The 13,788-nt window shown below is 31.0% G+C and overlaps 1 protein-coding gene across 3 annotated transcripts; it reads left to right on the top strand.

Annotated features, from left to right (window-relative positions):
- The first annotated feature begins 540 nt into the window (after positions 1-540).
- Positions 541-12,898, top strand: LOC111698754 (uncharacterized). Of its 3 annotated transcripts, XM_023469172.1 has the most exons (16): positions 545-646; positions 1,929-2,027; positions 2,268-2,318; positions 3,648-3,694; positions 4,622-4,664; positions 4,739-4,770; positions 5,107-5,178; positions 7,466-7,504; positions 8,049-8,113; positions 8,969-9,035; positions 9,779-9,836; positions 10,436-10,512; positions 10,952-11,023; positions 11,636-11,688; positions 11,981-12,016; positions 12,372-12,898. In XM_023469172.1, exons 1-15 carry the CDS (start codon positions 563-565, stop codon positions 12,004-12,006), a joined length of 885 nt encoding a protein of 294 aa, XP_023324940.1. In that variant the 5' UTR covers positions 545-562; the 3' UTR covers positions 12,007-12,016; positions 12,372-12,898. The 3 variants fall into 3 exon arrangements, with proteins under 3 accessions (XP_023324941.1, XP_023324940.1, XP_023324939.1); XM_023469171.1 differs by lacking the exon at positions 12,372-12,898 and having other exon boundaries at positions 547-646; positions 11,981-12,183; XM_023469173.1 differs by lacking the exons at positions 7,466-7,504; positions 12,372-12,898 and having other exon boundaries at positions 541-646; positions 11,981-12,183.
- Positions 12,899-13,788: the final 890 nt, after the last annotated feature.

The following is a 13,788-nucleotide window of genomic DNA, read 5'->3' as shown; positions in this document are numbered from 1 at the left end:
AAATAAATTTTAAATTAATAGTTATTAATATTATTATATATCTAAAAACTGCAAAGGGTTAGGATTCTTTTCTAATAATAGTATCCTTAACATTGGCAAAATATTTTTTTTTCTTTTTTACGATCAAAGATCGGGGAGAAAAAAATTTGTATTTAAAGATTATTTTTTTCAACAAATCTTGGAATGGCTGCAGGGGCGTTTGTTAGGAATAGCTCTTACAAATAAGTAGACAAACATGTTTAAAGATTTCGAAATTCTAGTTAAAGGGACTGTAAGCGTAATTTCAAGTGACCCTCCATGCAACGATATACCCTGATCAATTATGTGAAAGATATCGTCGTTTTTCTAGGTTTAAAAGTGTTTAAGATGATTCCTATGTGTTTCCTGTATTTTTTGAAGAGAAACTACAATTGAAAATAATTAGTTTAAAGAAATAAAAACATGGATATCTAATTCATACTTGATCAGACAAAACTTTTAAGGGTACCGTTGTAAATCGGGAATTGCTATCTTTTCATTTAGGGTCATTTGAAATTAGGCTTACAGTCCCTTTTATTTGAAAATGCTTCAGATAAAAATGCGTGAATGTTGTGGGGGGCCCAGACAGAGGTCAACCTCGGCACCCAAAATACTAATTCCTTCAGAGGTAGGTCACTGCCATGTTACTGGTACGTTACTAGTACGTTACTAGTACGTTACTGGTACGTTACTGACACGTTACTGGTACGTTACTGGTACGTTACTGGTACGTTACTGGTACGTTACTGGTACGTTACTGCCACGTTACTGGTACGTTACTGGTACGTTACTGGTACGGCTTTCAGACCTTGTAGCTCTGCTAGTTTTTACCAAGTTTATCTGGTTCCATATTAAAATTCAAAACATGTTTTCCTTCTCAATATGAGGAGTTCTGATTGAAAACATTTAAGATTTCAATCATACATGCCATTTATACTTTAGTTTGGCGTGAGGTTCGTATTTAGATATTATTTCTGTTTCGGTTCAAAACTTGTAAACTTTGGTCTCATGTAATACTTAATTTAACCTTGGGACATGTCATATCTTCAGTTTCCAGTCGTCTTCACAGTCTCATCCTTTGTGGTTAACCCTGGATATATATATATGGAGGAAAAAGACCAGATAATGATTTAATTGTTTCTATTTTATTTATTTATTTGTTTGTATTATTTAACCTTGCATAAGTTATGAGTGCGACGCCTGATTCCGTGTTGGTTGGTTCAAGGACAAACAAATCAGCAGAGCACGAAAAATCCTCAATTCATCATATTGGTGATTAACTAGCAAACTATCGGTGATAAACTAGGATACTATAGGTGATTAACTAGCAAACTATCGGTGATTAACTATCAAACTATCGGTGATTAACTAGCAAACTATCGGTGATTAACTATCAACCTATTGTTGATTAACTAACAAACTATCGGTGATTAGCTAGTAAACTATCGGTGATTAACTAGCAAACTATTGGCGATTAACTAGAAAACTATCGGTGATTAACTATCAAACTATCGGTGATTAACTAGCGAACTATTGGTGATTAACTAACAAACTATTAGTGATTAACTAGCAAACTATCGGTGATTAACTAGCAAAATAATTGGCGATTAACTAGAAAACTATTGGTGATTAACAAACAAACTATCGGTGTTGGTGATTAACTAGCAAATTATCGGTGATAAACTAGCAAACTATCGGTGATAAACTATCGAACTATCGGTGATTAAATAGAAAACTATCAGTGATTAACTAGAAAAATATCGGTGATTAAGAAGCAAACTACAAGAGGAATAATGGGAAAATTTAAATTGACTGTACAGTGTACAGTAATACAAAAAGCGGTCTTTATAAGACAAAAAGAACGACGGAAGACGACATCAAGTTGCGCTTTTTATTTCTGTATTTTCCAGGTGATGGGAGAGTATGAAGATCCCGAGTTTAAAGAGAAACAAAGACGACGGTCTGCCCCCCTCCCCTCCCGGCCACCTGGACTTTACCCCCTGACAGAGGTGGGGAATTTCCAATCCAATCATAACTTATGAACAAAAATTCTCAAAATTTTTTCAAAAAAGTAATTATTTAAAGTTTACAAGTTAACAATTTCATAAATAAAAACATTCAAATCAATTAATTTACAAAATTTCTTAAAATTGTGGCAATTACGTAGGTCTACTTTATATACAAGATAGAGTAAATTGCCATATTCTTCATAGAGCCGTAGCATTTGTTCTAATATTCTTATTATCTAGGAAGGTACCTATGGTACACCACCCATCTGGAGCAAACCTGAAACATACAAGGTAAGAATTCGAAAAGCGAAAGGGACAGAGTCCGAATTTAATGAATTTGAGCCGCATCTAATAGCCGCCAAAAACCGGTTTCAATTGAGCGCCGGCTTAAATCCTGAAACATTTAATTGCAATTTGAAGTGGAAACAACCATATTTGAGCCGCGTCTCAAATTTAAGCTGCGGCTCAAATTCTTTAAATTCGGCCTCACGCAGTAGACTTAATGACCTTCCATTTATATGACATTTGTTTGTTTCCATTGTATCTGTATCCACACACAAATGCTTGAAAGAATTCTAAATGTTCAAAGTATTTTTTAAAAATTCGAAATGAATACATTTTTTATTCCTATGATCTTGATTAGTTTCACATATACCCTTGTGAATCTATTATGCCACTCAGGGGCGTATTCAGGAATTTGTCCAGGGGGGGGCTTAAATTTTTTTATTTCGGGGGGGGGCTCAGCACCCGTTGGGGCCTGAAAACCCCCTGAAATCAATAGATTTCACTGGTCCAGGGGGGGCTTAGCCCTCATAGCCCCCCCCCTGAATACGCCTCTGATGCCACTCCATACATGGAGAGTCACTTGAATATTACGTCTACTGTCCCTTTAAACAGACGAACACCAGTGACAATAAACTATAAAGAGAGCCATCTGTAATTCACATTGGCATCTTTTGAACCTTCATTTAAATTAAGTAAGTAAGTAAGTAAGTAAGATTTATCAGAGATAAATCAAGATCATAATACATATTATAATATGATTAACATTCTCATAAGAATATAATTGAATATATCATGGGTTTTATCACAGATTGAGATAAGCTAATATCATAGGGAGTTAATTTTCTCTGGCATATAGGGAATAGCAGATTTTCTGTGTTTCTCCGTTCTAGCATAGTTGACAGTAAATAGTTCAACGTTCCGTAACTGGTGGTTGTGAGTGACTGGTTCTACCGGGAATAGGGCAGAATGCCTTTGAGATTTTAGACATTTTTTAGCAAAGGATAATCAAATTTTCTCTCTCCTAATCCTTAAAATAAGGCATGATTGCACTATCTTGGGTTTTTTATCTTAAAATTGGTAATTTGCACTTAAAGTTTTAAATCAATAAACAAGTGGATCCTTTAACAATGATAGCTCAGCCATATTCTTAGAATATTTTGAAGATTAAAAATGAATAAGTTAGTATTTAAGAAGGATTAGGGATGCTTTTTTATTGGGATTCAAATCTAAACTTTAAAAAATTCAGCCATTTCAAAAATTTTGTGCTCAATAAATTTTAATTTCTGAAATAAAAAAATAATCTGATTTTGCCTTTTTATAAAAATAAAATTTTAGAGAAGAGAGAGGAAACCTAAAGTATATGCCAGCTATGCAATCAGCAGGTCAAATATATTTTTGCAATTTCATTATAGTTTTAAAGATATATTATTATTTAAATTAAAAAAAGGCTTTTAGGGCCCTTCGCGCCCATCTTCTATTTCAATTGTGAACATGTTCTCTTTGTGTACATTGTAAAACAAAAACAAAACAAAATTTCGCGGATTTTATTAAATAAAATTCGTGGAATTTCAAAATTTTCCAAAATTGAATTTTGTTAGAGGCAAATTTTTGAAAATTTGATTATCCATAAACCGCACCCTGGGGTCACGAAAGGCCCCACATAAAATTTGGTCCCAATCGGTTCAGCCTTTTTGGCGTTTATTGGATACCAACAAACAAACAGACAGACAAGCAAAGTATATAATAGTCGTGCTTACATTTTTTCTTCAGTTTTACCGGTTGTTCCCCCTTGATAAAGTATTTATGCATCATGATCAAAAATTGTACCGCTCTCCGCTTTGTTGTCTAAAAAATGTCAAATTTTATTTTTTAAATCTACTATTTAAAAGAACCTTTTAAATTTGATTAGATTTAAAAATTAATTTGCTGCATTTCATTTAACAGAATAATTATACCCTATTTTTGTTTACAAAAAGCCTTTTCTTTGCAATTATTTTTTTTAAGATCTATTTTTTCGAATTTTTCGAAGCTCTTTAATTTGGGCTTTTTAATATTTTATCGGGGACAGAATTTAATGAATTTGAGCTATGTAGCTGAACTATACAGTTGAACTATGTAGCTGAACTATACAGTTGAGCTATGTAGCTGAACTATACAGTTGAACTATGTAGCTGAACTATACAGTTGAACTATGTAGCTGAACTATACTAATTTCGGTCCCAATATAACTTTTGTTAGCTAAAAATGACATATAATTAAAATCTATTAAAAACTTTAACCTACTTAATTTTATTTTGAAAAATTTGAAGTGATTGTGATGTGCATGCAGAGAAGCTGGAATCCATTGAAAAGGCAAGTTTTCAAAATGATCTTTATCATTTTCGTTTAAAAATTTAAATTAATTTCTAACATAAATTTTTTTTCAGAGTCATTCCCTTGGAACACTACAAAATACCAGGCAATAAAATCTATTTTAGTTGACCGTTAATTACCGTTAATTACATTTTTAATCAATATTTTTTTCCTGAACGACACAAAGGTTTAGTTAGAATAAGTTGCAATCTTAAAAAGATATGAATTAATTTTTGGATTTTTAAATTCCGCTAAACATGACAAGACAGATGAGTGACGACTGAGAGGACCAAAAAAGTTTTTGATAAAAAGTTTAGATAAATATATAAAATGTTGGAGACGTATTTAGCATGTTTAAAAATCTTTTTATCTTTCTTTTTAATTATACTTTGCTTCACATTTTTTGCCGCGAAAAATTCAAATATTTTTCCCGGGAAAGTAGACGATCCTCTGCTCCCCCGAGGACATCAAGAACCTCTGTATCTCCAGCCCCTAGACCATCCTCAGCCCTCAGGTACATAGATCCAGCCCTAGACCATCCTCAGCCCTATACCATCCTCGGCCCTCAGGTACATAGATCCAGCCCTAGACCATCCTCAGTCCTCAGGTACATAGATCCAGCCCTAGACCATCCTCTGTCCTCAGGTACATAGATCCAGCCCCTAGACCATCCTCAGCCCTCAGGTACACAGATCCAGCCCTAGACCATCCTCTGTCCTCAGGTACAGTGAAACCCTTAATAAAGAATACATCGAAAGAATTCATCAAATGTCGTATTCTTCACTTTCTGATAATGGAATGTTGCAGATATTTAGTTTTTATTACAATGCTAATTCATAACAAAGACGATATCGAATTCGTCACTGAATTCCCATGTTTTTTGGGACACCCTGTACATAGATCCAGCCCTAGACCATCCTCAGCCCTCAGGTACATAGATCCAGTCCTAGACCATCCTCCAGCCCTCAGGTACATAGATCCAGCCCTAGACCATCCTCTGTCCTCAGGTACATAGATCCAGCCCTTAGACCATCCTCTGTCCTCAGGTACATAGATCCAGCCCTAAACCATCCTCTGTCCTCAGGTAAATAGATCCAGTCCTAGACCATCCTCAGCCCTCAGGTACATAGATCCAGCCCTAGACCATCCTCCAGCTCTCAGGTACATAGATCCAGCCCTAGACCATCCTCTGTACTCAGGTACATAGATCCAGCCACTAGACCATCCTCCAGCCCTCGGGTACTGTCAGATAAATTGCTTTAAAAATCATTGCTAGAAACTAAGGTATTAGACACTTAAACTTTATACTTTCTAAATTCTTTGCTAAATCATAAAGTACACCTATAAAAGTCTATAGCAAAATCCAAAGAACAAACTAAAGTCTTAGTAAGGATTAAGGATTATTAGGTCGTCTTTATAGTTTTAGCCTTAGTGGGTAACCCTGTAGCTACATCCAGCTAACGATACCGAAACTTTGTCTTTTTAAATTAATGATCAATGATTAGATTTTATTTTTACCTAGTGATCATTTTAAAGGGACTGTCAACGCAATGTTAACTCATTTTAAAGGGACTGTCAACGCAATGTTAACTCACTTTAAAGAGACTGTCAACGCAATGTTAACTCACTTTAAAGGGACTATCAACGCAATGTTAACTCACTTTAAAGGGAGTATCAACACAATGAAACTCACTGCAAATTAGACACAGGAGAAAGTTAAATTGTTGCTACAGCATTGGTGTGACTTTGTGATCTCACAGCTCCTCTATATTTGATTTTTACGCAAAATTTACTTTGTGAACTGAGAATCTATTTATAGAATTACATATTCGATCAAAATTGCGACCTTAAAGAATTTGATTTTCAATTTTGATTTTTGAGAGAATTTCTATCCCGCATTTTAATCATAATTTCATGATCTTGGATATAAAAAGTTTCTTATTTGTTCCGAGGCAGATAAGTAACATTTTGTACCGGTAAAGCAGGTTTCCCTTTTTATTTCACGGATTTAAAAAAATCGCAAATTTTTATGAAACTTGAATTAAATAAATTTATATATCCAACTGTTTTTTGTTATCATTTGGAAAATTATATTTTTTGTTGTGATTTTTACTTTTTTGTTTGTTTTCGGTTTAATTTCAAGAATTTTAATCACTCACTATACGTTTGTGATTGAAAATTTTGAATTTAAACCTTAAACAAACGAAAAAAAGTTAAAATTCCGGCCAAAAAAACATATTGTACCGCATGATAACACAATACAGTTGCATAAATAGATATTTCCATTACGATATCTCCACGATATCCCCCTTATAACAACTCAGATAAAGTATTTAAAGACACCAAATAATTACTTTTATTAAAGGCCCACTTGATATTATGTCAATAGAAAATTTTAAGTCCCTTAATTCTCTCTTTCTCTAAGCAATGTTATTTCTACACCAATTAGATTATGATATATCCGCGAATCCAAATCTTTTAAACCAAAAAATAATTCCTTTTCTTTACAATAATTACTTGGTTGGTGTTATAGGTATATTATGCTTTTTAATTGTCCCTTGATTGGATATGAAAGATAATAAGTGAGAAAAAATTTAGTAAACTATTTTAAATCATGACATTTCAAAACAAAGATTATTTTCTCATTTAATTGACAGCTTCAATTTGTTATATTTATTGATTTCTATTGAATAAAAGCAACTTAGAAATCAATCAGCTGATGTAGAAAGTTGTCACAATTGTATTGATATAAACGCCAATCAGACTGTATTTAAGACTTAATATTTTTTCTAAATTTTCAGCGGTTCCAGTGCTTCAATGTATACAAACTCATTTTCCAGGAATATTTTTATTATTTTTAAATTTTTTAAAGAATTTAAAAAAAAATAGTTTCCGATAAATATTTTATTATTACTGATAAAATCTTCTTTACAAAATTACCAATTAATGTAAAAGTAAGTCTCTGTTCTAAGTAAGTAAGTTGTAAGTAAGTAAGTAAGTCTCTGTTCTAAGTAAGTAAGTTGTAAGTAAGTAAGTAAGTCTATGTTCTAAGTAAGTAAGTTTGTTCTAAGTAAGTAAGTTGTAAGTAAGTAAGTAAGTCTCTGTTCTAATGCCATTTTCTCTATGTGACATTTTTTAAAAGGGAAAGACCGGCTATGTAACATATTTGAACTGAGAATGCAGTATTGAAGAAAAAACTTAAGGATTCATTTGCTACCAATGAGAGATTTTTTCGGTGTACAATTCTTAAATAACATAGAGAAAACATGTACCAAATACTATTCTTCTAACTAGTAGCATGCATACAAACAAGTTAAGAAAAAATAAACTTATATCATTAAAATTAAGTTAGTAAGTTTCATTTAAAAATACATAAATACACAGGAGGTCAGTCTCTAGCTCCCCTGAGCGACCTCCAAGCCGGTTATCCTTTACAACAGATACTTCAGGTTAGTATTGTCATATTAATAATGAGCTTTTGTTAACTCATTTTAAAGGGACTGTCAACGCAATGTTAACTCACTTTAAACGCAATGTTATCTCACTTTAAAGGGACTGTCAACGCAATTTTAATGAATTTGAGCTATGTAGCTGAACTATACATTAATAATAATATATCAATAATAATAACAATGATACTTTGCTTTTTGATTACATATTTTACCGCCTTTTGACCAACATTGCTGACCTATTATTCTCCCAACAGAGGAAGGTTAAGTTACTTAACATCCCTTGGGATACTTATGTAAAATAACCACCCGCTCTAATTCTCTAATTTTCATTTAAAAAGACGATAAAATTGTATATAACTACTTTTTCGGAAAATTAAAAATTGTTCTCAACCACGGGGTTTATGCTGAAGCTTAATTCTCTCCTTTAGATTTAGCTTCTGTATTGAAACCAATGAGAGTTCTCTCATTGATTGCGCGGCCAAAATTTTAAAACTTCTCGGCTTCTGATTGGCTGTTCGAATTCTGCAATCAACACTCTAATTGGTCGAATTTTATACACTTTCCAGTTTAAGCTAATCTTGAGATTATTAAAAAGATGAGTTTAAGGATTAATTTCGATAACCACAATTCTAATGTTTTCAGATCAAAGATGAAAACATTAGACATGGGATATCCTTAATCCCGATCGGTTAATTAATCTAAAGATTAATAACAAGAGGAAAACAAGCCTTATTTTTAATTTTGAGATTAAAAAAAAGAGGAGATCAAGCATTCATCTCGATATCCACCATTCTAAAGTTTTAAGCTCTGCTGAATTTATTTTTTATTTTTTACCGAAATGTGATATTTCAGGTTACAGCAGCAACATACAGTATCAATCCACGCAGTACATTAACTCCCCAGCACCGTCCAAGACAAGGTAAGGGACTGTTCTCGAAAAATAAAAAGGGGTATGATCAATTATCAAATTTTGAATAATTTTCTCCGATTATGGGCTCTTAGAAAGGGGAGGGAGGTGGGTGTACAGCTTGATCTCAGTAAACCTGTATAAGCCGACTTTAAAGCTAGATATCTATGGTGTATTTAATGTTATTATGAAGCAAAAAGTTTTAGCTGTAGCTTAAGAATTAACTGAGAAAATTAAATGTGCTTGTGTACACTTTTTACTGCACAATTTCTGTGCTTCATGTTCAATGAAATATTTGAAATTATAAATTGATTTTAAAGTCGTCTTCCTATTCTACAGTTTTATGGTTCCTGCTATATATCAAATTCATTTTGTAAAGAAATATGAGTAGTTGGAAATCGAAATTCAATCTTGATTTATTTTATACTAGCTTGGGAACCCAGCGTTGCCCAGGGGAGTCATAGTAAGTCCCACCGTTTACCAGCTTTTTGAATTGTAAATTTAACTATCTTTCCCGTTAAAAGTGGACCTATTCGATTTAGAACCTTAAAACCAAATTAAAAACATTCCCGTGGGTCTTCTGAGTTCCTTAATCAAAATGTAAAGCAAATCTTTTAAGGGGTTCATGAGTGATGATCGGAAAAACAAACAGACAGACAATTAAGTAGACATTATATATACTTTATATATGTTTAGATATATGTATTGTATACAACCTTTAATTGCTGTTTAAAGTTTTTTTTTCAAATTTTTAGGAAAACGGGTGGACTCCAGGGAAGAGGAAAATGCCGAAAGTTTCTAGATTTTCTTGAGGTTTTTATAGTATTTACAAAAAATAATTGAAGACGACACCAAAATGCTGTTAATATTTAACTAGATTAATATTATCAATATATTGAAATCAATTTTTAATCTTTTAGGGGAAAAAATCATGTATTAAATCAAACAAAACACGAAAAATATAAATACAAATGTAAAAAAATGAACAAAAGCTGTTTAAATGATCTTAAAATCTTAAAATCTTAAAAAAGGGGGTTTGAAAATTTACAATTTTAAAAAGAGAGGATAAAGATTTATAAATTTTTTTTTTTCGAAAAACACATTGAGAATATTAAAAAAACCAAAAATTATTGAAGAATTAAAACAAAAACTTAAAGCATAAAAAAATTGTAAAAACATTGAAACATATAAAAGATTTATTACACTAGAAAAAATTATACAAAAATATTTAACATGAAAAACTATTTTTTTTAAAATCTTTACAAAATAAAGCAAAAAAAGCACAAAATAATAAAATTTAAAGTCACAACAATAATATAGGCAAATAGAACTAAAAGAAAATATTGGAAAACATTTAAAATTAAAAAAAAACTGTTTAAAAATTTTAATTAAAATATTGATTTTTTATTTAGGAGGACTGTGAGGAAGGGGATGAGACGGATTTAATTGAATTAAACTCTAACAGTTCTCTATCAAGTCATACTACTAGGTTGGTATTTTTTATAATGTTCAAGGGACTGTTCACTTTTTTCTAGTCTAGACATGATTTACAACGGTACTATTTAAACCTGTACATTAGTAACAATGAGGAAGATATCGTGGTTTTTCTGTTTTAAAGACTGATAAATTTTGTTAATTTGATTTCTTGTCTGTACTGAATGAATAAAGTCAAGAAACAGAAACAAACCCTTGTTAATTTTTGCTAAAATAACAACAATGGCGCAAAATATTACCACAAACTCTGATTTTCTAATCCCTAAATCTTTGCAACCCAATGTCGCATATTTCAAACATATAAATTCTGTTAGATCAAATAATATAAGTCTGAAATATCAATGGTTTACATAAACAGGTTGTAAAGATATAGGGATAAGAAAATATGAGTTTTTGCAAAGACTCAATCCCTAATAATCCCTAATATTGTTTAGATCGTCTCTGCTAACAGACAAGATGGATTGGGACTCCATGGGAATCCTGGGATTAACTTCAAGGCTCTACAGGTGATTTGGATATTTTTGGGATTATAAACGTAATTTGACCTTCCATTGATAGAGTGGCATGTCAGATTTACAACGGTACCCAGATTTGTCTGATCAAGTAGGCGTTAGATTATTAGATATCCTTGTTTTTGTTTTAAAACTGTTTATTTTCATTTGTGTTTTCCCAGCAAAAGTGACACTGCAGACGCATTTCTTTCTTCACAAAAATTGGAGAAATGATCAGAATTATACAGTTATACGCGTACTTTTCAAGCCAAAAAACGACTTTATCTTTCTCATTTTTGATCAGATAAAGATTACAAGGTACCCTTGTAATTTAGTGTAATTTAGTGTAATTTAGTAATATGGTGTAATTTAGTGTAATTTAGTCTAATTTAGTGTAATTTAGCGTAATTTAATGTAATTTAGTAATATAGTGTAATTTAGTGTAATTTAGTCTAATTTAGTGTAATTTAGCGTAATTTAATGTAATTTAGTGTAATTTAGTGTAATTTAGTAAAATAGTGTAATTTAGGCATACCCCTCTTTTATTATCATTATTATTATTATTATTATTATTATTATTATTATTATTATAACTATTATCTTCATGTTTATATATGTTTATTGCAGTGAGACCCAGGCAAAGCAAGAATCTTTTCTATGCCAACCATTCACAAGGAAAGATTTCATATCAAATAAAATATCTTATTTTAGGTCAAAATTTCCAAAAGACAATTTTATAAACTAAATTTTAATAACACTTCATTATTTGACCGAAGGGTTGTCTATTTTATATGTTTATGTATTCAAATGCGTTTTTAATTAAGGGTAGAATTATAAATTAGATATAATGGCCTCTAAACTATCTATTTCCCTTAATCATCGTTTAATTTGAATTTTGTTTTCATTGCTTGTTTTCAAGAATTTAAACTAAAAATTTCTGTTTGATTCTGAAATCTTCCATTTACAGGAAAGACTCTGTATCTACTCACGTTTGTTAACACAATAAAGGGAGTGTAGACCTAATTTTAAATGATCCTCCATTGCCCAATTCACAACGGTACCAGTTACATCTTTATCACAGGAACTAAACACTCGATTATAGTTTCAGTAAAAGTAAATATTTCCATTTACTGATAGCGCCGATTGAAGGATTCATACTTCTGATTGGATAATGAGATAGATAGCAAGAAAGATGTTCCCGTCATACTATTTCTATTGGTTTACAATAGACAACAAACATATGACATTTGTTGCAAAAAATCTGCGTGTCAATTTTATAGAGAAGCCACAAGGCTATCTTCATCCTCTTTTAGAAATGGGCACATGTCTTTAAATAGTGGGTCAATTAAAATTATGTCGACAGAGTAAAACAGTTTCCTTGATCTGGTTGGACAAAATTACATCCATTTGTCATTCACGCAGATCACAAGAAAGTCAAGAAAGAGAAAAAGACGTTTCTATTTTTAAATCATGGCATGCAGGGTTACCTACAAAAGATGAAAATCTAATGACGACCTACAACTTTTTGATAACATAGATCTGAAAGTTAGAATTTGTTTTCTGCTTTAATATAGTTAATACATGGTATCTATTTAACAATGTGGCAGGGGTACAATAAATATAAGAACAAAGAATCCGGTCAGCTGTATTTTTAAATGTCTAATCCTTTTTGGGTACCCATGTATGCTCAGAATTTTTCTAAACAGTATTATAATTGTTTTAAAGTTTTTAATTTTTAAGAATAATATCATGTGTTCATTTTTCCAATTAGCTATCTACCCACTTTCACGGTACGAAGTAATTAAACACGTGTTTTTAACCTTCTATTTTACTCATTCACATATTTATTGTATATATCCCATAACAATATTTTCCAAAATATTGCGTAATAAGAACTATGTTTTTGACAATATTTTCCAAAATATTGCTTAATAAGAACTTGTTTTTGACAATATTTTCCAAAATATTGATTGATAAGAACTTGTTTTTTAAAATATTTTCCAAAATATGGATTGATAAGAACTTGTTTTTTAAAATATTTTCCAAAATATTGCGTGATAAGAACTTTTTTTGACAATAATTTCCAAATATTGTGTAATGAGAACTTGTTATTGACAATATTTTCCAAAATATTGCGTAATAAGAACTTGTTTTTTACAATATTTTCCAAATATTGCGTAATAAGAACTTGTTTTAGACAATATTTCCCAAATATTGCGTAATAAGAACTATATTTTTGACAATATTTTTAAAATATTGCGTAATAAGAGCTTGTGTTTGACAATATTTTCCAAATATTGTGTAATAAGAACTTGTTTTTGACAATATTTTTAAAATGGTGCGTAATAAGAACTTGATTTTGACAATATTTTCCAAATATTGCGTGATAAAAACTATGTTTTTGACAATATTTTCCAAAATATTGCGTAATAAGAACTTATTTTTGACAATATTTTCCAAATATTGCGTGATAAAAACTATGTTTTTGACAATATTTTCCAAAATATTGCGTAATAAGAACTTATTTTTGACAATATTTTCCAAATATTGCGTGATAAAAACTATGTTTTTGACAATATTTTCCAAAATATTGCGTAATAAGAACTTATTTTTGACAATATTTTCCAAATATTGCGTGATAAGAACTTTGTTTTTGACAATATTTTCCAAAATATTGCGTAATAAGAACTTATTTTTGACAATATTTTCCAAATATTGCGTGATAAGAACTTTTTTGACAATATTTTCCAAAATATTGCGTAATAAGAACTTGTTTTTGA

Source organism: Eurytemora carolleeae, unplaced genomic scaffold (genome assembly GCF_000591075.1).
Source record: "Eurytemora carolleeae unplaced genomic scaffold, Eaff_2.0 scaffold318, whole genome shotgun sequence".
NCBI classification, from domain to species: domain Eukaryota; kingdom Metazoa; phylum Arthropoda; class Copepoda; order Calanoida; family Temoridae; genus Eurytemora; species Eurytemora carolleeae.
The sequence above is the reverse complement of the archived record's forward strand: the minus strand, read 5'-3'. Positions and strand labels throughout refer to the sequence as shown.